General features: G+C 64.8%; 1 protein-coding gene across 1 annotated transcript in view; it reads right to left on the reverse strand.

Annotated features, from left to right (window-relative positions):
• Positions 1-410: 410 nt before the first annotated feature.
• KCNH4 (potassium voltage-gated channel subfamily H member 4) overlaps positions 411-23,615 on the reverse strand; it is a 30,820-nt gene continuing 7,615 nt past the window's right edge. Inside the window, exons 2-16 of the mRNA XM_084615840.1 lie at positions 21,977-22,210; positions 21,373-21,504; positions 20,790-20,917; positions 18,744-18,987; positions 18,188-18,345; positions 17,063-17,270; positions 15,630-15,824; positions 14,532-14,731; positions 13,897-14,146; positions 12,827-13,041; positions 7,939-7,977; positions 7,115-7,455; positions 6,366-6,472; positions 5,546-5,622; positions 411-3,968 (exon numbers count right to left, since the gene is read on the reverse strand). Coding sequence (XP_084471966.1) covers positions 3,363-3,968; positions 5,546-5,622; positions 6,366-6,472; positions 7,115-7,455; positions 7,939-7,977; positions 12,827-13,041; positions 13,897-14,146; positions 14,532-14,731; positions 15,630-15,824; positions 17,063-17,270; positions 18,188-18,345; positions 18,744-18,987; positions 20,790-20,917; positions 21,373-21,504; positions 21,977-22,210 — 3,134 coding nt within the window. The 3' untranslated portion in view covers positions 411-3,362. The remainder of the gene's footprint in view (positions 3,969-5,545; positions 5,623-6,365; positions 6,473-7,114; positions 7,456-7,938; positions 7,978-12,826; positions 13,042-13,896; positions 14,147-14,531; positions 14,732-15,629; positions 15,825-17,062; positions 17,271-18,187; positions 18,346-18,743; positions 18,988-20,789; positions 20,918-21,372; positions 21,505-21,976; positions 22,211-23,615) is intronic.

The raw sequence follows: 23,615 nt of genomic DNA on the forward strand, positions 1-23,615 counted from the left end.
TCAGCTGGCCCGTCTGGGTCCTGGCAGACGAAGGGCCAGCAGGGGTGGCGGGCGGGAGACCGGGAGGCCACTGCACCGCTCCCTCTGAATCCGAGCCACGTGGGATGTGGAGGAGAGAAGCCAATCCCCCAGCCCCGGAACGACTTTGGCCCCTCTCCTGCTTCGGAGCAGCCAGCTCCCCCACAATGCAGCCTCCCCCACATCTGGCTGGAGAAGCTGCCGGCTGCGCCCTGGGGGCACCGCGCCCATGCGTGCCCCTGGCAGCGTGAAGCCCTTCGCCTCTCCATTGTTTCCTTTAATCTCTGCATTATTTAGTATTTATTTTTAAATATTCTTCTGGGGCAGCTGGTGCTGGGGGGAGGCGTCTGGAGGAGGGCAGCTTCCAGGAACAGCTGCCTAGGTGAGAGCACTTTGCTCGACCAACGCCTTCAAGTGCGAATGCCTGCCCAGGGGGCCCAGCTGCAGCTCCAAAGGGCCTAGGTTAAGGCCCAGGACCCCTGCTCTGGCAGCCCCTCCCGGGTGGCTGTGATGGCTAGCGGGTGTGGGGGTGGCGAGCCCTGAACTGGTCCCTGGGGATCCCAGCTAGCGTCGCTGGAGGGCTCCACACAGGTGGAGCCAGCCTGTTCCGGGGACAGGGGCACCCAGGAGTCTGGGAGCTGGAACAAACGGGGCCTTGCAGCGAGGGGCTCCGGGGAACCAAAGTGAGCCATGGAGGCCCCCTTCCCATTTCTCTCCAACCCCTTCTGCTCCAGCCCTGGACAGTACCACAACCCTGCCCCCTCCCCGCCCCCGCAGCAGAGACGGGACCACCCAGAGCCAGCAGCTGGAAAAATAGAGCTTTTATTACAGGGTATGTCTTCGCAGCACCATGGAGGTGGTGGCTGGGCAGTGGGGGTGCACGCTGGTGGCAGCCGGGCCAGGGGGGAGCCTGGGGGAGCGGGAGGGGGAGAGGAGTCTGGGGAGGGGAGCCTGGGGCGGGGGGGGGCTGGTGCTTCAGTGCGTGACCACCTTGGCGCCCTGAGAACGGGCCTGAGACGCCCCCAACTCACCGCATGGGGCTGAGTCACCGCCGGCCCCCAGCCACAGAGCCGGCAGCACCAGCCCTGCCTGCCTGCCTGCCCGGAGCTGGGGCCGGCTTCCCTGGTGCTGGCCCAGAGCTGCCCGTCCGTGTCATCCGGGTGGGGGAGAAAAATCCCACCAGGAAATAAAAAAGTCTTAAAAAAATCTTTGGGGAAAAAAGTATCAAAAGGCTTCAACCCGCCCCCCTGGTTTGCAGAGCTGGGGCTGCAGGCCCAGAGGAGTCCCCCACCCACAAAGGCTGCACAGTCACCCCGCCAGGCCCTGCGCCCGGGGCAGTGGGAACAGGCAGCTGGGCACAGATGTGGCCAAATGATGTCTGGGCAGCAAGGGGCCAGGGTCAGGGGGCCGCGCAGGCTGGGTCTGATCTGCCTGGTCCTTCTGCTCCCAGCGGGGCAATGGCAAAGCTCCTGTCAGGCCATGGCCCCCTTCGTGCCCAGTTCAGCCCCGACCATGCTGCATGGGCTCCCAGACCCAGCCCTGTGTGCCCTGCGGGCAGGTCAGCCATGCCTGCCCCGGGATTCCTGGTGGGGAGAGGCAGCACCACGCTGGCTTGGCACCACCCGGTGTTTCGCTGCACCCCCATATCCCGTGCTGCTGCCTTCCACCCGCCCTCGCTCCCTTTCCCTGGCCAGAGCCCCCCAGGAGCGATGCAGAAACTGGCCTCCAACCTGGCCTGAGTTTATCCCGTTCATGCCAGGGGCCCAGGCACTTTTAACCCCACGTCGGTGCCTCCCTCGGGGGCTTTATGGGGAATTCCCACCTGGGCAAAGGGGCTTCCCCTGCCCTCCTAAACCTGAGCACTAAGGCCCCCGCACCCACCCCCAGCTCCCTGGAGCTGGGCTCATCCGGCCTCCCGCTGCCCCTCACTCCTTCGCACAGAGGAGCAGGAGACACTGGCCTTTTGTGGCAGTGAGGTCCTGTGAGTGGGGAGGAGGCCGGGACCTGCCACCATGTGGGCTCACGGGCACGGGGTGGCAACAGCCTAGGGGTGTCGAAATCCATTGCAGAGCCAGCCATGGCCCCGCGCGGCCTGCAGCCTCTGGCGGCTGGTTCGGGGATGGCTGCACGCGCCCCCGGACGAGAGGCCTCGGCCAGCGCAGAGAACACGCAGGAGCCAGGGCGGCCGGGCAGGGCTGTGTCGGAACAGACGTCACACAGAGGACGCTGACAGCTCACGCAGCGGGGCGACACGGATCTAGCACACGGGGTGGGGGGGACCTAGAACGCACTGAGCAGTGGGCTACACTTGCATGCTGGGACATGCAGTTGTGGGGAGCCGCAGCCTGGGCGGAGGGAGAGGGTTGTGTAGCAGGTGGATGTGACCCCCAGCTCCAGGGGAGTTGCTGACAGACTCCCCAAACGGGCACAACCTGCCCGTCCCCCAGCTACGTCCGTAAGGAGCGTCCCATACGCAGTCTGAACCCCCACCTTGCAACGCCTCGAAGCTGAGCCCTGAGCCTCCGGAACACAAAGCGGCCCGGAATCGGCCTGGCGGGGAGAGATGACAGGACTGGCCCCGGGGCTGCACAGTCCAATCCTGCAAACTACCTCCCCGGTGGGGTCAGCAAGAGCTGGTCCGGCCCTGCCGGGCCTGGTTTCCAAGCAGCCCTGGAAGCAGCCCGGCTGTTCTCCAGCATTGTGCATTTCACGCAGGCTGTTCCCTCTGTAAACTACACCCGAACCGTCGCAGCCCAGCCCCACTGGGCCGCCAGCACAGCCCCCACCCCCTCAGCAGGGCCCTGACCCTGTTCAATTCAGGCAAATACGTACTGAAGATGGGAGCGGAAGGCTGCGGAGAGAGTGCCGTATCGAGCAGAGAGGGGGAGCAGAGGGGTACCTGGCTCGGTGGGGCACCCCAGGCCTGCAGGGCGCCCGTGGGGCTGGTCCGGGGGGCAGAGGACAGGCTTGTGCTTAGGGTCCTCCTAGGAGTTCTAAGGCTCTCAGAATAAATCCCTCGTCACAAAAAAAACCATCATTTTGTAGAAAACGCACCAGCTCCGCAGAGCCGTGAGCAGGTGGTGGGTCACAGCTGGGGCGGAAAGTGCCCTGGAAGAGCCGGGGGGAGGGGGGCTCTCATCCATCCCCCGCCTGGCCCCCAACTCTTGCAATTACACCTGCAGCCAGAAGGGAAATTGACGCTGGCAGAAATGGGGCCATCATCCCAACGACATCACCGGACACCGCTGGCGAGGCCCCCCCAGGGCGCTCCATCCGCTGGGCTCGCTGCAGCTCCCGGGCTGAGCCACGCATGGAGGGCGCGTGGGACAGGCGGCGGGGGGGCGTCAGTGGAAGTTTTCCAAGTCTGATCGGCAGCGGAGGGGTGGCGGGGGGTGGCTCTGAGCGGAGCAGTTGGGGAAGGCCGGGCTGGGGCCGGCAGGGGACGAGGGCAGAGGGCACAGGACCCGGGAGCCTGCGAGCGAGTGGGGAAGCCTGGGAGTCTGACCGCTGAGCGGGGCAGCTTGTGTCGGTGGGAGGTGGGCCCCGTCCATGTCCGCCCGGGGCAGGCGGTAACGGCTGGAAGGCGCGCGGGATGAGTCTCTGGGAGCGTGGAGCCCCTCCGGCTCCCGCGGGCTGGCTGGGGGCGCGCTCCGGGAGCCAGGGGCCTTGGCAGAGGTGGCGCCGGGAGAAACTCCAGCGTCCCCCGGCGATGGTGACGGCAGCCCTGAGGCGGAGGCGTGAGCCGAGGGCAGAAGGGGTGGCACCGGCCCCGGGGGCAGTCTGGATGGCGGCTCGCTCCCGCTGCTGGGTTTCGGGGGCTGGGAGGAGAGCACGGGGAGGCCGTAGGGGCAGGCCAAGGCTGGGGCGCACGGCAGCGGGCTCTGGAGCAGGTACATCGTGTGCTGCAGCTCCCGGCTGAGGTGGGAAACTTCCTGGTTGAGGTTGTTGATCTGGAAAGAGACAAAAACCGTGCCGAGCGAGGGGATAGCGCCCTGCGCCCTCCCCACCACTCCCCTGGCCCCCAGCTCAGCAGCGCCCCGCACTGGTACCAAGCATGGCCGGGCAACGCTTCATGCTGGCTGTCGCCCCACTTCCAAAGGAGAAGCAAAGGGTTCTGGGAGCATGGGGCAGGGATGCCCCTTTGGATCCGGCTGCTCCGGGATCTGCAGCCAGCGGAGTGTGGATCAGGACGGGGCTGGCGGTGGGTGACCGGGGGGGGGGGTGTCTCAGTGTTGCTATGACACCCACCCAGAGGCAGCAGCCTATTTAGCGCCTGCCTGCAGCCCCAGGACAGCCTCTTGGGGCTCTTTGACCGCATGCATCCATGTACCCTGACCTCGGACCGCGCGGGACACGTGCCCCGACGTGCCCACTGGGCCTATTACCCTGTGTTTTGTTCACCAGCCCCATTGGCAACGCACCCCAGGGAAGTGGCTTGTTTCCTGCTGCTGCTGTTTGACAGGAAAAATAAGCAGAGCAAGCAAGAGACCTTTTGTCATTGTAGGTCCTATAGAAAACAAATGGCTAGTGGCCACTGCTGTTACTTCTCTGCCGGGCTGGCCAGTTTAACCTCCTGCTGGATCCGGGCTGCTCAGTGCTCACCCAGCAGCCCAGGGTACCAGCCCTGTCTCTTCTGGCGGCCGCTGTTTATCATGAGCACTGGCTGCAAAGCAGAGGAAAGCCGAGAGGGCCAGGGCCCAGCAGCAGCCCCAGCACGCTGCTCAGCCTCAGAGGGGACGCGCTCTCCCGCAACCTGGCCCCGCTGGTTTTACTGGGCTAGTCTGTGAGCTTCCACACTGGCCACTGAGCGCCTTGGCCACAGGGGACATAATGCAAGGACCTCCCTCGGGGATGCAGAGCACAGGATCTGATGCCGACATCAAGGCTGGTTACGGGCATTCTCGAGCCCTAGCACGACCCTGACATTAAGCCACCCTGAGGCTGCTCTAGCTTACGCCAGGAAACATTTCTGTCCCTACAGCAGTCTGGATAGGACAAAGCCAGCATGCTGCTCCCCCAGGCTGCACCAAGCAAGCTGCCTCGCTCAGGAGCTGCCCCCAGTATGGGGGGCAGAAGGCTACAGAGACCCTGCCTGCTGCCCCTGAGGGGGTGCCCCCAAGAGTAGCGTACCCTACCCTCAAGCACACAGCCCAGGGGGAGGTGGGAGCAGGGCACAGAGGGGGAAGGGCTGCTCCTGGAGCTGCGTTTGTTGCTATGAAATCGTTACAAAGGGAGCCTGTGCTCATTTGAAACCCGATCGCCTGAGTCAGGGCAGAGCCGCCAAGCAGCGAGGGCTGCCCGATCCGGAGCGGGCTCAGTGCTGGGGGTGGGGAGCTGCCAACAGCTGGGGTCACTTCACCTCCTGCAGAATGCCCCAGGCAGCAGCGTGCAATGAGCCCCGCTCCGGAGCGGGCAAACCGGGTCGGTTGGTGCCGGTGGGTCCAGGCGGATGCGAACCCCGGGAGAGCCAGCCCTGCAGCGCCCACCTCTCCCCCCCAGCCCCGGCCGCAGGGGCTCCAGGCTGTACCTCTTGGTTCAGTCTGCAGACGTTCTGCTTGATCTCCTCCGCTTCGGCGCCTAAGGCTGGGCTGGCCTCATCCGTCCCTGCAAGGAACCGCAGACGGATCTCAGGGGAGGGCAGCGCGCCCCCATGGGCCTTTGACCCCAGCCCGCTGTGACTCGCGGCCGTGCCAGGACAACAGGCCGGGGGCAAAGCCTCCCCGAGCGAGCCCCGCATCCATTCGCCTGTCCCAGCATTGGGACCGGCCGACCCCTTCGGACACAACCCCGCTCCCGCCAGGCCTTATTCCGGGCCCAAGCCCTGAACGCTCAGAAACAGGGGAGCTTCTGGCTGGACGGAGTGGGGCGGGGGGACCAGCTACTCCAGCCCCTGCTGCGCAGCCCCCCGCTCCCCCCAGGCTGTTCAGGCCAGGCTGGCAGGAGTTGGAGCTTTTCCGCCAGCATCTGAACTAGCCGCTGCTCATCCCAACGCGGTGCGCTTGGCTTTGCCTCCAGAGCACCTGCCAGCCAGGGGGCTACAGGGACCGAACCAGCATGAGTGGCTTCATCCGCCCCATCCCCCCAGGGGCCGGCCAGGATGAGTAACGTGCCTGAGGGCGCACGGTGAGTCAGAGCTAGGGATAGGACTCAGGAGTCCTGACCGCCTGCGCTGTGCTCCAGCCTGGCAAACCCGCTCCCCTCCAAACCCTGGGGCAGGCAGTGCCCCAGGCCCAGAGGAAACAGCCGCTTACTCATGTCAAGCCATTCTCCCCGGGACAGAGCGTGCCTCCGAGCCCCAGCGCCGTCTGGCCCAGAGCCGGGACAGCCCCGGGGCAGCAGGCAGTTACCGGAAGTCAGCGAGTCTGCGACCGAGCTCTGCAGAGGCGGCTCCACGTTGAAATGGAAGGTTTGCCTCTCCGACGTCCTGCCATCATCCTCGATCCCATCAACGACCCTACGGGGGGGTTCATCCTACTGGCATGATCGGCTGGCACAGCGCCGCTGGGCATCGCTAACCGGCCCCTTTGCCTCCCTAAAGCCTCTTGGGCACGGGTGGAAATTCAAGCACTGCCAGGCAGAACCCGACTGGGGCATGGGGTCTGGGCAGCCTGGAGGGACTGAGTCTGGGCTACAGACCCTCTTACCCCGGGCTCGCTGGCTCATATGGAGCAACTCCCAATGATTTCACCGTGGCCAACTGAGCATGGCAGCTGTTGCCACCGGGTGCCTGAGGTGAAATGAGCAAGTGGGTCTCAGCCCTGATCCAGGTAGATGACTCCATGGGCCCATCCTGTCCCCACCCCATGGCACTAACCGCCCACCCGCCATGCTGGCAGTACCAGGAGAGGCCAGGACAGGTGGGGCCGGCTCAAGGGGAGGGGTGTGGGCGCATGGCATGGCATGGCGGGAGAGAATGGTCCCAGGGATGTGGGGCGTACTAATGAGTTCACCCCTGCCAACGTGCACAGGTGTGCAAGCACACGGCGATGCACTCAGATGTGTGCAGCCGAGGCAGGCGTGCAAACCTTCACACACCGGTTTGGTGGGTTGCCCCACGGCTGCAGGGTCCCAAGAACGTGGTGCTGCCAGTCCTTACCTGGGGCTCAGCTCCGGGGGGCCGGCGGTGTGCAGGGAGGGGATGAGGAGCTTGGCTGGCTTGCGGCCATTGCTGCTCTCGCCGTCTCTCAGACACCGTGGCGAGGGGCTCCTGCCCTGGCTGCAGCGGGCGGGGGAGCGGCAGGTGCGGCGCAGAGCCGAGAACTGGCGCAGCTCGTCGCCCAGCAGGCTGCTGAGGGAGCCACACCGCACGGGGCTCTGCAGGGTGGGCAGCAGCAGCTTGCGGTGGGTCCGGCGGGTGGGCGAAGGGTGGAGCCCCTCCTCGTCCTCCAGGATGGAGTGTAGGGGCTTCTCGGGGCTGGCACTGTTCTCCGGGCGAGGCTGCGGGCAGAGGGAGGAAGCTGGGTGACGAGGCGAGGAGACTCGCCCCAGGGCTGCTGCACCTGGCGCTAGCTTGAAGGGCAGGACAATCCCCTGGGGAAATGCCCTCCTGGCATCGCTCAGCCAGGCCAGTGGGGCAGGGAGAAGAAGGGCCCCTCAGGGACTTGGCATCGCGGTGTGACTGCAGCCAGCCCCTCTGCACTCAGCTCCCGAAGCTGGCGTTAAGCCCTGAGCTCAGTGGTTCAGCTCAATCCGCCTGCAGGCTGAGCCAGGAGGAGCTGCCGCGTCTCCGTCCCCACCGCTGCCCAGCCCAGGGGCATGGGAGCGTCCTGCTCGGAAAGGCCCTGAGAGCGGGGGAGTCACTCTGGTGAGCGGCCACTTCACCCGCATGTTGCGTTTGGGTTCAAATGAGCCCCTGGCAATAATACGGAACTCAGGGGGTGCGAGCAGCTGCCAACCCAGCCTGGCACAAACCCAACCTACCTGGGATAACAGAGGGGATCTGGGAAATCGCAGGAGCCCCTGGAAACGAAGCAGAGAAAGGCTCGTTAGTGCCGCCCAGCAAACTCCATTCAGACCAACACCCACTGGGTACCGGCCAGCCACGGCCAGCTCCGATTAGCAACCTGCTGCTGGGTTGGCAGAGGAGGACCCTGAGCAAACGCGCACATGGGGACACGGCGCTGGGGATCCTCCTGGCTCCGGACAGGAGAGGCAGGAAGAGGTTTCCCCACCAGCACTGGGACAGTGTAGCCCAGCCCTCCAGGCACCGTGTCTCTGTGTCAACGCCCACCTCTGCCCCGCCGCCTGTGTGGAATCTCGCTGCTCTGTACCTGACCCGTATGTACACCACCGCCTGTGATCCCCTGCCCCGGCCGCTGTCGGCAGGGACAGTCCCTAAGGGTCTGGAAGGCAGCTGGCACGTGGTGGGCACGACCGCAAACAGCACGTGGCCTGGGTCACTGGCAGAGCCTGAGGAGAGGGAGCCCTCGCCTGATGGAAGTGGCTTGTCCAAGGAGATGATGAGGGGATCTCCGTGATTCAAGCTGGATGTAGGGACCAGCGACCACCTGATGCTCAGCCTTGGGCCAGTGCCGCAGCGAACAGGGAAGGTTCTCCTCTCGCGCCCCACAGCTCCAGATCTCCCGGCACTCGGGTGCTGCCACGGATGGGCCCCGCGGAAATACGTGCCATCTCCAACCATCCCGCTTGGTGTCCAGGGAAAATCTTTCACTTCCGCAGCCTGGGCTTCAGACCTAGGGCTGCTCTGCTCCCATCGCAGAGAATGGCTGCCCTGTTTCCTGCATCTTCACCCCAGATTGGGAATGGCTCTCCACTTCCCAGGGGCATCGGGGGCTTGAGCCAGCGTCCAAACGAGTGTCTGCTGAGAGGGCAGAATTGCCCAAAAGATGCCCCCGGCAGGAGGTCAGCTGGAGGCTGGGAGCAGCAGGGTGAGGCTGGAAGAGACGGAGCCATGCCCAAGCTGAGGCCTCAGGCTTGTGGATTTTACCACCAGGGTATATTTTACCAGCTCCTCAAGGCCAGATTCCACGGGGCCATGAGGGGGGCTGGAGGGGAGCGAGGGTGGGGGGATGACAAAAGCCTGGGGAGAGGGAGACCTCACAGCCTGCCCTTGAGAGTGGAAATAGGGCACTTGGGGGGGAAGCTGCCCCACGCAGGGAGTCCGGCACAAGGCCAGGCACTGCTTATCCCTCACTCCAGAACCACAAGGCCCAACGCCGCTCAATCCTGCTTCAAGTCCTAGTGGTGCCTAGGCCTGACGCTGGCTTTGCATCAGGATGAACTAAACCCAGCAGGTGCCTTCACCACCTTGGTTTTCTGGACCTGTCTCCAGCTCCCCCTCCTCGTTCCCTGGCTAGCCCTACAGGGTCCCGCTGTGAGTGGGCTGGATCGCTGCCAGCTCCTAGCACATCATGCCCACAGAGCGGTAGTTTGGCGAGGACTCTGGAAACACAGAGATTTTGGGGTGGTTCTTGACCAGACCTATGCCGAGACTGGGGGGGGGCGGGGCGAGCGGGGAGCAGGGAGGCTGGGAACCATTGACACGCAAAGGACCACAGCGGCGGGATGGGTGGAGGAACAGCTCAGGGGTCGGGAGTGGGACACACGGCCTTTCACCTCGAGGTCACTGCTTCGAATGCAGCCTGGGTCGGTAGCGACCGAAGCACGTTACCATCCGCCGGCTGTTCAGGGGCCTATGCGCAATTACAGGCTGGTCTTGCTCCCGGTCCTAGTGGACAAAAACCACCCATCACAATTGGCACCGTCCCGCAGCCGGCAGAGCAGAGGAGGAGAGCGCTGGCGGGGAGCAGCGGGAGAAAGCGGGTATCGGCGCGGCCCAGCCTCTCCCTGCTCCGGCACTCGGCACCTGCCCCTGGGTCCCAGCTGGCCTGGAAGATGCTGCCCGGGGGGGATCGGCGCATCCAGCTTCCAGCTTGCTGATGTCACAATCCGGAGCAAGTGACATCACAAGGCATCACCACAGCGGTGACGGTGATGTTGTAAGTGCCGGACTGTGGCCTCACCAAGCGGCGCAGCCATGGGAGGGGCCTCGGGGGGTGGGTCCCTCACGGCATTTGTCTGTCAGTCTCAACCGGGGTTTACTTCCTAAAAGGCTGGAAACACAGACAGCCTGAGTCCCTGTTTTCTCCCTGTTCTTTGTATGGGTCAGAGTCAGAACCTCCTCGCCGAGTGCTCCAGAGGGGAACCTGCCTCTGGGTCAGGGCCAAAGCAGGAAGGAAGCTACTTTCTGGCCCTGGTTAGCCGAAACCTCATGGAAAGATCGGATCTTGCAAGACACCTGCCATGTCAGGCTGAACCCTCTAGAGCAGCAGCTCAGGAGGGGTCAGGGCTGCTGAACCAGAACCAGACCCTGGCAGGCCCCACACTGGACTCTCAGCTACACGTCCTCCAGACCCCACTGTTGTCTCCTTGACCCATCCGTCGCATATTAATGCCTTTGTTCGGAGTTATCAAGGGAAGGTCTGCACAGCTCTGAGACTGAGGTTGGACAGCTGACCAGCAGAGGGCACACACAACACTTCATTTTTGTAGGTCCTGTGCAAACACGGCCATTGTTTTTTACCTATATATTAATTTATAAATGACTTGGTGGTGGATTTTTTAACAGCTATTTAGAAGCCAGAGGGAAATTTCCCACCAGGTTCTCTTCAGGGTCTGGTGGGTATTCTTTGCAGGGCGCATCTGGGACCTACATGGAGAGACCGCTGTAAAAAATCCCGAGCTCTTTATTTCAGCTGATACAAAGTAGGCAACTATTCTGGGGCGGATGAGCAACGAGCTGCTATTTCTGAGGCAGAACGTTCCCGCCTGCCTGTGGGAGTCAGTGGAATGACTAAACCTGCCAGCCCGGCCCCCGCGCTCTGCGCTGGGCTGCAGCGAGATGCCCCCCGGGCACAACTCAATCTCGGGGTGCCCCCGGCAGGAACAGCAGAGTTCCTGGATTGGCTGAGTTCCAAGCTCTGATCTCACAGTTTGGCACCAACAAATGTCTCTCCCCCCTACCCCCAACAAAGACAGGCAGACTTGTAAATTTTCTGTTTGCCTCGGCCTTCCACGAGGAGGCTTCATCTGGCGGAGGCCGCGAGGCCTCTTGCCTGGCACTGCAGCTCCTTGGCCAGCGAGGAATGTACCCAGGGACTGTCTGCGACGCCCCGTTAAGGCTGCCATGGCGCCGGAGCAGCTCACGAGGGACAGCAGGCTCGGGAGGTGGAAGCATGGAGCTCAGCCAATCCGGGGCTGGTGCCCCGCTTCCGAAGAGGCTGCCCCGAGGCTGGGTGTGGCGCTCCTGAGCGTTGCACACCCGCTGTGCTGCCATGTACCCCGCAGTGCCCAGCCCGACGGCTCCACCCGTGCCTGCAATGCCCTGTTCTTTCACTGACCTCGCTAGCACGCCGGGGCAACAGGGCATGCTACTGACAGGTCGCACTACGGCAGATTTGCTCACCTCCTCCGGGCGGGCGCAGGCAGAAATGGGGAGCCCAGATAAAGCCGCTGGGCTCTGGCCAGACCTGGTGTCCGCGGTTCCGGTTAAACCAGGGTGTGTTTTACACTCAGACTTGGGCAGTGGGGGGAGCAGGGGTAACGCGGTGACTCAGGGCCTTTCCCCGTGGGGCACACTCAGCAGAAAGAGGGGAGCCTGTGACGAAGCGGGACTGTTCTTAATGTTTCTTCTGAATAGTGTGGGGGTGCCTCAGTTTCCCCTAGGCAGGTCTTAAGTCTCTAGGTGGTGGGGTAAGGGTGTGTGATCATTGCAGAGCCCTAGAGGGCAGGTGTGTGCAGGGGTCTGGACACAGAGAATGGCCGACACCCCGTTTCCTGGCCACTGATGGCCTGGGCCCTTCCCCCCTGCAAGGTGAGAGCTAAAGGGTTGGAGAACAAAGGAATCAGGTGACCTCCTGGCTCGGGAAAGGGACAAAGCCTAGAGGAGGAGGGGCTGGAGGAAGTTTCAGTTTGGGGCTGGCTGGGACCTGGAGTGAAGGGCAGACGGGGTTGTCTGGCTCACTGCCCCCCAAAATGGACCCAGCTGAGGGGTCCTGTTCTCTGCACCTACAAGCTCTGGTTTAGACCATGTTCCTGTTGTCTAATAACCTTCTGTTTTACTGGCTGGCTGAGAGTCACATCTGACTGCGGAGTTGTGGGGCAGGACCCTCTGGCTTCCCCAGGACCCCACCTGGGAGGACTCGCTGTGGGAAGCGCACGGAGGGGCAGAGGATGCTGAATGCTCCGAGGTCAGACCCAGGAAGGTGGAAGCTGTGTGAGCTGTGTGTCCTGCAGACAGGCTGCTCCCAGGAAGGAGACTTCCCCAGAGTCCTGCCTGGCTTCATGGGGAGCAGTTCCAGAGCATCGCCCGGGGACTCCGTGACAGAGCCCACGGGCCTGTGGGCATGGAGCAGGCTCCACTTCCGCTACAGAAACCCTCCGTGAGCCCCAGGGCCCGGAGCTCATCTTCAAGCGGCGTGGCAGGGAGGCAAGATGGGGCAGTGGGGCGTCCGCGTGTCTCTCCACGAGCGTTTCATGCTCTCCGCCCCGCGCACGAGCCCCGCTGCTGTTCGCACTGGTGCAGAGCAGAGCAGTCGCCAGAGTTCCCGCCCGCAGCAGGGCCGGACAGCCCAGGGTCAGGACGCCGAGCCCAGCCTGCGCTTGGTCTCCTCGAGCCTCCCGGCTGCAGGAGCGACTCAGGGAGCTGCTGTCTCGCCTAATCTCCCCTTCCAGCCCACCCCCTGGGGCTAAGGAGACCTGATGGCCCTGCGGGCACAGCCAGCATCCCCCAGTGCCGGGGCTTGGATGGAGGGAGGCAGAGGCGGCTCTGGGACAGGCGCGCACCCACCTCGATCTCGCTGCCCTCCCGCAGGTTGAAGGTGAGGTCCTGGTGGATGTCGGCCATGAACTTGCTGGAGTGCTCGGGGTAGAGCTCCAGCACTTCCAGCAGGCCACGCAGGGTGATGTACTGCAGGTCGCAGTAGGTCAGCGCCTTGACGTCCGCGTTGGTTTTGATCACCTGGTCCTTGCCGGGCAGGTCGGCTCCGATCAGGTCCCCTTTGCCTGTGGGCATCAGGAAAGGGGGGTGAGCAGGACTAGGGGTTCCCTGGCCAGGCCCCCATATAGCCCAGGCCTCGGAGGGTTCACGCGCCTCCTGGGAGGCCCATTGTAGGGATGGGAAGCTGAGGCACAGAGGTGGGGGGGTAGGGCCTGGCCTCCTTGTAGCCAGGAATGGAACCCAGGAGTCCTGACTCCAGTCCCCTTCCTTAGCCTCCTCCCAGGGAGGAGACCCAGCTTCCACTGCTCCAGCCCAGCTGGGGGGCACCAGGGACCTGCTGTTCATCTCACAGGGGAGCTGGGCATCTTGCTGGCCAGGGACGGCCCTTTGTGGGGCATGACAAGCTGGACTGGCCCCAAGAGAAGCCTGTGGCTATGCTGGGGGTTGCCACTGGCCCAGCAGTGATCTGGATCAGCCACAGAGCCCTGACTGGCCCCTCACATGGTGTATCTGAGACCCTGAACCCAAGGGTGGGGCTTTGCCAACTCCCTTCCCGGAGCAGGCACCATCTGGGATCCAAGGGGAATGCCCATCTCCACCGCTGCCATGTGATCAGGGTGCCAGGCCCTGCTCTCAGCAGGTCGCTCCGCGAAGGGTGGGGGGCGGGCGCCTCGGAGCAACCACCTCTCACTGCCCCGCGAGGCCCCAGCACCTCAGAAACTTGCTGCCGGAGGAATCCCCCCAGCGCAGCCAGGAAACAGCCGGACAGGTGGACGGACAGAGAGGCACAGGGCTTGACAGGCCAGCCACAGGCTCTGGGGAAAGAAGCCGCACTGGCCCCCCTGTTTGGCTGTCAGCCCTTCGCCCCTGCTGCCCGTGAGAGCAGGGGTGGGGCTGGCACATGCCGGGCACCCCCTTACCCAGGATGGCCAGCACCATGTTGTCCTTCAGGACCTCGAGGGAGCCGGAGCAGACGAAGTAGTTGGCCTGCAGGGCGTCACCCTGGCGCAGCAGGTACTCGCCGGGGGCGCAGAAGGAGGTCTTGATGTGCAGGGAGAGGGCGCGCAGGCAGCCCCGGCTGGCCGCCTTGAAGAGCGGCAGCTGCAGGATGCCTTTGTTGAGGTGCATGGCGATGTCGGCCCGCAGCTCGTCGGGGAAGTCGCGCAGCAGCTGCGGGGGCAGCGGGAGGGAGTCAGGGGCGCTGGCGGGGGGAGGGTTGGCCCGGCGGCTCCCCAGGGTGCTGGAGGGGAACAGCAGAGCGCCTGCCCTCCTGCAGGAGCTGCCCCGGCCACGGGAGATACGGACGTAGCGTCCCCTGCCCGCTCCCAGCGGTGTTACCGTCCCGGCATCGGGCACTCGGCAGCAGCAGGGATGGGACCTGGACCCCTTGGCCCCAGACGCAAAAGGCCCCGAGCTCTGATCCTCTGCTCCGGCAGCCAGCACATGCACCCGGAGAGCCAGCTCCTCTGGCTCCGTCCCTCCAAGCTCTGTGCTCAGCGGGCGGCCCCGGTGGCAGGGACCTAGCCCCTGGCATGGGCCCGGGGGCACCGCCTACCTCGTTGGCATCGATGCCGTTGTTCACCGACCAGGTGGTCTGGAAGTACTCCAGCATCCTCTGCTTGAGCGGCTGCGGGAGGCGGTGCACGCGGATGAAGTCCTTGAGGTCCTTCATGCGGGTGTGGTAGAGGGAGCGGCGGGAGTACATGCGCTGGATGATGGCCGTGACGTTCCCGAACACCACGGCGTGCATCAGGGCTGCGGGGAGGGCCCAGCGCCAGCTCAGCGCCACGGGCGGACAGGGGCAGGGAGCCTGGCCCCCAGGCTGCACCAGCCCAGGGCCAAGGCTCCTCTCTGCCAGCTGCCCTGCACTGCGCAGGGAACCTACCCGCGAGGGGCCTTTCCTGCCAGCCCTGGCAGCTCAAGGTCAGCTTTTGGGGGCGGGGGGTCATGTTCACCTCTAACACCCTCCCCTGTTAACTTTCCCTTCAGCAGCCAGACACTTGGGGATCCTGCCACCCCCCGCTCACTCCCAGGGCGTGCACCTAAGTCCCCCCGCACCAGACGTGCAGGGCGTGTCTACCCAGCTCCCCGCCAGTACAGGGCACATGTCTCCTTGCCTGGCCCTACCCGGCTCCCCCCAGCACAGGGGGTGTGTCCCCTTGCCAGTCCCTGCCTGGCTCACCTCCCAGCACAGGGCGCATGCCTCCTTGCCTGACCCTACCCTGCTCCTCCCCAGCACAGGGCGCATGCCCTCTTGCCTGGCCCTACCCTGCTCCTCCCCAGCACAGGGCGCATGCCCTCTTGCCTGGCCCTACCCTGCTCCTCCCCAGCACAGGGCGCATGCCCCCTTGCCTGGCCCTACCCTGCTCCTCCCCAGCACAGGGCGCATGCCTCCTTGCCTGACCCTACCCTGCTCCTCCCCAGCACAGGGCGCATGCCCTCTTGCCTGGCCCTACCCTGCTCCTCCCAAGCACAGGGCGCATGCCCTCTTGCCTGGCCCTACCCTGCTCCTCCCCAGCACAGGGCGCATGCCCTCTTGCCTGGCCCTACCCTGCTCCTCCCCAGCACAGGGCGCATGCCTCCTTGCCTGGCCCTACCCTGCTCCTCCCCAGCACAGGGCGCATGCCCCCTTGCCTGGCTCTGCCCGTCTCACCCCCGATCAGCATGGTGCAGATGGAGAAGATCTTCTCCGCATCGGTGTTGGCGCAGACATTGCCGAAGCCCACGCTGGTGAGGCTGCTGAGGGTGAAGTAGAGGGAAGCAATGTAGGTGCTGCGGACGGATGGGCCCCCCACGGAGCTGTTGACGTAGGGCGCCTCCAGCCTCCTGCCCAGCTCGTGGAGCCAGCCTGCCAAGCACAGCGCAGAGTTAAAGTCGGCCGGCGCTCGGAATGGGGGGCCGGTCTAGCCCCCCGGCAGCCCACCCACGGTGGAGCCCAGAGCAGCCCCCTGCAGAGGGCAGAGATGTTGGGCATCGCTGGATCTCGGCTCCAGCCTGGCACCGGGAGGGGTCATTCCCACCCCAGAGCCTTCAGCTCTGCAGCCACAGCCCGCTCTGTGGTCCCGGGCTTCGGCTGGAGTGGGGCTCGTCTCACTCCCTCCGCATCACCGGGGCCCGAGCCCTCGGGCGTGCCAAGCACAACAGCCCTTGCCGCTGGCCCAGCCGCTCAGGGCTCGATCCCCGAACCAAGGCAGGGATGAGCGATGGGTGGGGTCGGCGCAGCCTGGCGTGCTGTCTGCCAGGGCCAGGAGATGCGCTCCCGTAAGCCCCCGGCTGCACCTTCCTGGCTGCCGCAGCTGCGTCACCCTGCCAGACCAGGGAGCTCACACCCAGCGGCTCCTAGGGCAAGAGGGGATTGGATCCCTGCTTGGAGAGCAACTCCCCCAGTGCCCTCCCTTTCCCCCCACCCATCCTGGCCTCCCCAATGCATCCAGGGGCCCTTCGCACCACTGCCCCGGAGCCCCACGACTGCCTGGCCACCCCCACTGCTCGGAGAGCTCTCCCTGCCTGCAGCGGGGGGGCCTGGCTCACCCCAGCTGCTGCAGGCGGCTGGGCTCCCCCTGCGGAGAGGGCAGGCTGCCCTTGCCCAGCCAGGCTGGCCCTCTGCCACGGCACCACCAGTGCCGCACGGAGCCAGCCTGAGGGCTGGGGATTGCCCCCTGGCTGCAGCCAGGCCCCCGTCTTGTGCTGGGCCTTTGCGTGCAACCCTGGACCACACAGACCAGTCTAGTGCCGGGCCCCGCTGGCCCTAGCCCGACCCAGCATCTGCTTCCTTTGATGGCTCCTGCTGAGCAGCTGCAGTGTCGTTAGCTGCCCGCCAGCCAAATCCATTCCTGGACCCTCAGCACAGGGCCAGCCTCAGTACAGGTGGGGAAACTGAGGCACGGGGCGCGTAACTTGCCTAGATCACACAAGCAGTCCATGGGGAAGCTAGAATAGAACCTAGGCACCCTGACTCCCAGCCCCACCCACTGTAACCACTAGATCCCACGCCCCTCCCAGAGCTAGCAACAGAACCCAGGAGTCCTGTGCCCACCCGCTAGGATCCGCCCGGCTCAGGCCCCCCGGGCACCCCGCCTGACTCACCAATGCCCCAGGTCAGAGGGTCGTTACTTTCCATCTCCTTCCGGCCGATGACGTACCAGATGCAGGCTAGCCAGTGGGCGAGCAGGGCGAACACGGACGTGAGCAGGGCGAGCACCACGGCGCTGTGCTGGGAGAAACGGTCCAACTTCTGCAGCAGACGCAGAAGCCTTAGGAGACGCACGGTCTTCAGCAGGTGCACCAGCGAGGTCTGGGTTGGCAGGCGGGGAGAGCAGAGGCAGCCGTCACCGACCGCGGGCGCCAGGCCAGCCTCTGCCCAGGGCCGGATGGGGAACAGCTTAAAGAACTAGAGCCACCGGGGGAAATTCGGCCCGGGGCACAGCCCAGCATGGGGCCTTGCTCCCGCCCTCCCCACCACTGGCTGAGTCCCGCTGCAGCCCGAGGTCTCCTGCTGGGAAGGGGCTCGACACCACATGGGGGGGCACGTCCTTGGGCTCCAGCAGCCTGTTGCCTGGATGCTCCCCTTTCAGTGGGCTGCTTTGGGTCACGCTCTGCGGCTGGCAGCCCCTGCACTTGGATCCACTCCCACGGCACGTGGGGCCCAGGGAGCAGGAGCCACAGCACCCTGCAAGGCACAGGCCCCGCTCCTGGCCCGGGCCGACGCCCCCTGTCCCTGATGGCTGATGCTGGGGTGAATACGGCGTTCCGAATCACTCCTGCCCAGGGCCTCTGCAGAGGGGCTGGGGCCCGGGCCCTCCACTGCCCACCCCAGCCGCTGTCCGGTCCCTCAGCATTATCTGAGCACTATGTATGCGGCAGCGTGTGTGTCTGTAATTGTACACACGTCTCTGCAAGTGCAAACGAAGCTGGGTGTGCAGGAGAATGCATTTGTACGTGTGTCTCTCTCAGAGCACAGAGGCCTTGCCGTGTCCGTTTGCACGTGTGTGTCCAGCTACTTTGCAGGGAGAGGGTTCAGCCGGGGGAGCCAGCGCTGAGCTGGCAGAGATTTCACACCTGCGGACGGTTTGCGGCTCTCGGGTTCAATTGGGCTGGGTGGGTGGCTTCCCGCTGTCGCTGAGATCCCTGCGCTCCCCTCGCCCCGATGGCCGCTCCGGAGAAGGGACAGAGGAGACCCCCCCCCTCCACCCCCCCCGGGTTCGCACTCACCACGGTCACGTTGAATGCGTACAGGAGGTCGAAGGGCAAGGCCGCGATCAGGTCCACAAAGAACCAGGTGGCCACGTAGTGGATGCAGATGGAGCGGGTGTCGTAGACCACCTGCCCCGACTGGCTGACGTAGGTGGTGCGGAAGTTCAGGACGATGTCTGCAGAGAAGGGCCAACCCGGTCACGGCCCTGCACTGCCGCCAGCAGGAACCCTGATCACAGCCACCCGGCCTTGGCCCCGGCCGCACCCCGCGCGGCAGGGCCCTGCTCCCCGGGGCAGACGCCAGCCTGGAACCTGGGCACTCAGACCCAGCCCAGAGCGCGGATGGGGGGTGATCCGGGAGAGCTGCAACCAGCGCTCTGAGCACCCTCGGATACGCGCCCCCGGCACAGAGCTGAGCTCCGGCCCCGACCCGTCTCCGCGGCTTGCTGAGAAAGCAGGCTCCCCTTCCCCAGCCCAGAAGGGTCCAGTGGCCCCCCAGCCACGCGCTGAGTGAACTCCCCTGAGCCAGGCTTGGGCGCCAAGCCCCCACGGCCCGGCCCAGCATCAGCCCTACCCAGGATGAAGAGCATCTCCACGGCGATGTCGCTGACGATGGTGCTGCGGGCGGCGGCCAGACTGTCCTCGGTGCCAGTGAAGCAGACGTTGTAGGGGACGGTGACGGCCACGTAGAAGGTGGCCAGCAGGATGAGCCAGTCCCACAGGGCCTTGAAGATGCTGTAGTGCAGCAAGATGAAGCGGGATTTCTGCACCGAGGCCACTTTGTACTCGGGAACGGACGGCTTGCTCCCAAAGACGCTCTGGGGAAGGAAGACGGCTCAGAGGCTGGCACCAGCTGGGATCCGGCCGAGGACCTGTGGAGCCAGCCCGGGTGCCCTCCGCAGGGGGTGGGAGCAGACTCGCGTCCAGTGTGGGTCAGGCACAGAGGGGCACAAGTCACAAGGAGGGGAGGGACAGCTCCCCGTGGCTATCAGCACAATGCACAAGGCCCAGTACCAGGGTGAGGGGCCAACAGTAGAGATTGCTAGAAATAGCACCAGGCCCGTGCCCTAAAGAGCTGCTCTGACAAACGGGACGGGAGTCCCCGTGCAGGGACACCGAGACACCCCGACATCCACCAACCTCCTCGCCCATTCTGAGCTCAATACACCCTCCCGGTAGGTGACCCCAGCACCCCTCTCCCCACCGCTCAGGAGTGCCAGCCAGCTGCAGCCGTGGCCTGACCCGGGGAGATTGGGGTAGTGCAGGGAGTGCTGGGGGGTGGGGGGTGATCTCTCTGTCATCCCCATCAGGCCAGGGATAATCCCAACCACAGCAGCCACTAACCACTCAGCACCTGCGCTTCCCGAAAGCTCCTTAGTCTCGTGGCCCCAGAGGGAGAGCGAATCCAGGCTGCCGAGCGGCTCCCAGCTTGGCAAGGGTCCCGCGGGCCGCGAGTGGACACCCGCCATCAGCCGCTTGCCCTAAGCAGGCTCAGAGGTGATTTGCCAGTTGTAGGGACAAGGGTGTTTCCATCCTCCCCCCGCACCCAATGGCACGTAGGGCCATTTGCTTGGAGCAGCATCTGCTCGAGACAGCCCCTGCCCTGATACCTCTCCGGAGGCAGCCAGGTCTGGGGGTCCTGGCATGGGCTGGATCAGGTGGGGAATGGGGCAGGCCAGGGGCAGAGTGGGGAAAGAAAACCAGTGTGCTGGCCCCCAGCCCTACCCCAGCAAGCCTACGACAGCAAACCAGGCCGGGGCAGCCAAGCCACCCTCCCGAGACAAGCCAGCATGCGCCCGACCGCAGAGGAGGCCCTGGCTGGCTGGGGGTCCGAGCTGGGGCTGCTCACTCAGAGCAGCGAGCGGAGGAGGAACGGGAAGGGTGATGGCGGAGAGGCCCCCCAGGACTCCCTGCACGACTCAGCGCTCCCGTTGCCGAACGCTGCAGGGGGACCCAGGCCCAGATGCCACCACGCAGGGCTGGAACACGGCCGCAAGCTGCAGCTCGGTGCGGGGCATTGCAGGAAGTGCCGGCTGGTGTAAGGTGACCCCGGCAGCGGCATTATGATGTGCCGGGTGCAGACGGCCCGGTTACATTTCACACGAATGCTATTCACAATAATCCACCAGCGCTGCTGGCTGTTGCCCAAAAGAGTTAAAGGTGCAAATTTTCGAGGCTTTGGCAGTCAGGGGCCACTTGCACATTGCCTGGCGAACAGCTCCTCTGCGGGCAGCTAATCCCGGCCCCGGATGAGGCTAAGTCCCTGGGAGCAGGGCTGCTCTCTGGTGCCGCTCTCACCTTCCCGTCCCAAGGGCTAAAGCACAAAGCACTGGAGAATAACGCTGGGTAAACGCCTCCCTCCGCCTGGTGAGCAGCTGGCCCGCAGGGCTCAGGGGGGCTCCTTGGGTAGGGGGTCCCTGCAGCTCCTGGGCCGTCCTTGCCCCCGGACACCCACAGGGGGCCTGAGGAAAGGCAGCGGGAAGCAGAAGCCAGCTCTCTGCAGTCCCGCGGGTGACCTAGGAGCCCAGCACATAGGCAGGGGATGAGGCCCCACCGGGAGCACAGGCCAGGGTGGTTCGGAGCCGGAGGGAGGTCACGGGAGCAGGGGGTGGGTTCTTACGCTGGTGATCTTCATCTCGCCCCGCTCCTTGCCGGTGACCTGGCGGGTGAGTTGGCGCAGCACCGTGCGGCCCTGCTTGCGTGCCGCCCGCAGGTGGGAGCTCCCCGCCTTCTTGCTCCGGTGCTTCTCTGAAACAGACGGAGAGCGGCGCGGGCCGGGTGAGCCGGGGCCAGCTCAGAGCTGGGGCACGCGCCGCGTGTGCTGGGACTGGGCCCCATCTCAGCTGCCCCCATGCATGCCCCTCGTGTGGACACAGTGGCCGTCCTAGGAAGGTCCCCTTCCCCTTCTAATTCACACTGCGCACCACCCAAGCGAGCAAAGACCGTCCAGGGAGCATCCGGGCTGGTGGGTCCCCCGGGAAACGGCCCGGCCTTTGGGAGCCAGTGCCACGGGGACCCAGCCTGGCTCCAAGCAGATGCCACCAGGACCATACTGGCTTTTCCCCTCCCCCCCAGCCTGCTCCACGCCCCTCCCCACCCCAGGCACCCTCCCCCCAGCCTGCTCCAGTCCCCTGACTCCACCCCCTGGCTTCTTCCCCCAGCCCCACTTGCTTCCTGCCCCCCCTCCCTCGGCCAGGGCGCACCATCTCTCCTGTCGCCCGGGTGGCTCTTGCCCCGGTTCTCGGTGATGTCCTTGAAGGAGACGAGGAAGAGAACCACCTCCCCCTTCTCATTCTTGATGGGCACGATGTCCAGCAGGCACCAGAAGGCGACTCCTGCGGGGAGGAGGGGAAGGAGCTGAGCCAGGAAATGCCCTTGGCCGCCCTGCACTGCCCCAAGGCCAGTACCCTGCACTGCCGCCCTGCAGGGCTAATCATCAACGCGCCCGTTACGAGACCGGGTTGGCACACAACCCCCCAGCCAGCAGGGACCCAACTCTGCACCTTCAGCCGCAAAAGCAGGAGGCTCTAAGAAGTGAGTTACGGGAGTAACTCTAGGACCTGGTAGCAGCAGTAGGCTGTTACCCCCACATCAGCCGGCCACTAGAGGGGGCCACAGGGCACACACTGAACCCATGGGGTTACGTGGAAGGCCTGGGGCACTGGGAGCAGTTGCCTGGCCAGGATCAGCCGTGCTGTTAAGCTAAGGGGTTGGAGCCGGCTCCCCTGCACGGGGGACCCACGTGGTGCGTGGGCCGGGGCCAGCCTCCGTGAGTGCAGTGAGTCACGCGCCTGCCGCCCCACTCACCGCCCTTCTTGTAGAAGCAGACCTCAGCCTGGTACTCCTGCCTCCCATCCAGCACCTTCTCGACACACTGCAGGACGGACTCGCTGGTCTCAGCCCCGTACAGGAAGCGACAGCTGCAGTTCTTCTGCATGACCTCGGTGCGGGCGAAGCCGGTGAGGTCGCAGAAGCCGTCGGAGCAGTAGACGATGGGGAAGCCGCGGTGAACCTGAGCGTTGGCCAGAATGAAGTTGCTGTCTGGAAAGAAGCCAACAGACCCCAACCCCCAGGGCCAGGTTAGCACCCTGGAGGGGTCCTGGGAAGCATTTCCATTCTGAGCCTCCCCACCCAGAGCCAGGGATAGAACCCAGGAGTCCTGGCTCCCTGCCCTGCCCCCACTCAAACCCACTACTCCCCACTCCCCTGCCAGAGCCAGGGATAGAACCCAGGAGTCCTGGCTCCCTGCCCTGCCCCCACTCAAACCCACTACTCCCCACTCCCCTGCCAGAGCCAGGGATAGAACCCAGGAGTCCTGGCTCCCTGCCCTGCCCCCACTCAAACCCACTACTCCCCACTCCCCTGCCAGAGCCAGGGATAGACCCCAGGAATCCTGGCTCCCTCTAAGCTGCGCGGCTGTGCAGCAGCCTATCACGGGCCATGCAGGCGCTCAGGGCTGTGGCAGGGAGAGGCACCTCTCCCCTGGCCCTAGCCCCAGAGCTGCTGCGGGGAGAGAGGGCTGGGGGGAGTCCTCTCTTCCCTCCATGGCCCCGGGGCAGCCTGCACCCCAAACCCCTCATCCCTGGCCTCACCTACCCTAACCCTCTGCCCCACCCCTGCTGCACATCACCTCCATATTGGTGCACATAACAAAATTCATTCCGCACATACATGGGAAACATTAGAGGGAACATTGCCTGAGTCCTGGCTCCCAGCCCCCTCGCTCAAACCCACTAGACCCTGTGACGAAGTGGGACTGTTCTTAATGTTTCCTCTGAATAGTGTGGGGGTGCCTCAGTTTCCCCTAGGCAGTTCTTAAGTCTCTAGGTGGTGGGGTAAGGGTGTATGATTGTTGCAGAGCCCTAGAGGGCAGGTGTGTGCAGGGGTCTGGACACAGAGAATGGCTGACACCCTGTTTCCTGGCAACTGATGGCCTGGGCCCTTCCCCCGTGCAAGGTAAGAGCTAAAGGGTTGGAGAACAAAGGAATCAGGTGACCTCCTGGCCTGGGAAAGGGACAAAGCCCAAAGCAGGGGGGGGCTGGAGGGAGTTTCAGTTTGGGGCTGGCTGGGGACATGGAGTGAAGGGCAGACGGGGTTGTCTGGCTCACTGCCCCCCAAAATGGACCCGGCTGAGGGGTCCTGTTCTCTGCACCTACAAGCTCTGTGTTAGACCATGTTCCTGTCATCTAATAAACCTTCTGTTTTACTGGCTGGCTGGGAGTCCCGTCTGACTGCAGAGTTGGGGGGCAGGACCCTCTGGCTTCCCCAGGACCCCGCCTGGGCGGACTCGCTGTGGGAAGCGCACAGAGGGGCAGAGGATGCTGAATGCTCCGAGGTCAGACCCAGGAAGGTGGAAGCCGGGTGAGCTGTGTGCCCTGCAGACAGGCTGCTCCCAGAGAGGAGACCTCACCTGAGTCCTGACTGGCTTCGTAGGGAGCAGTTCCAG

This window comes from Lepidochelys olivacea (genome assembly GCF_965140295.1).
Source record: "Lepidochelys olivacea isolate rLepOli2 genome assembly, chromosome: 27".
In the NCBI taxonomy this organism is placed as follows: Eukaryota; Metazoa; Chordata; order Testudines; family Cheloniidae; genus Lepidochelys; species Lepidochelys olivacea.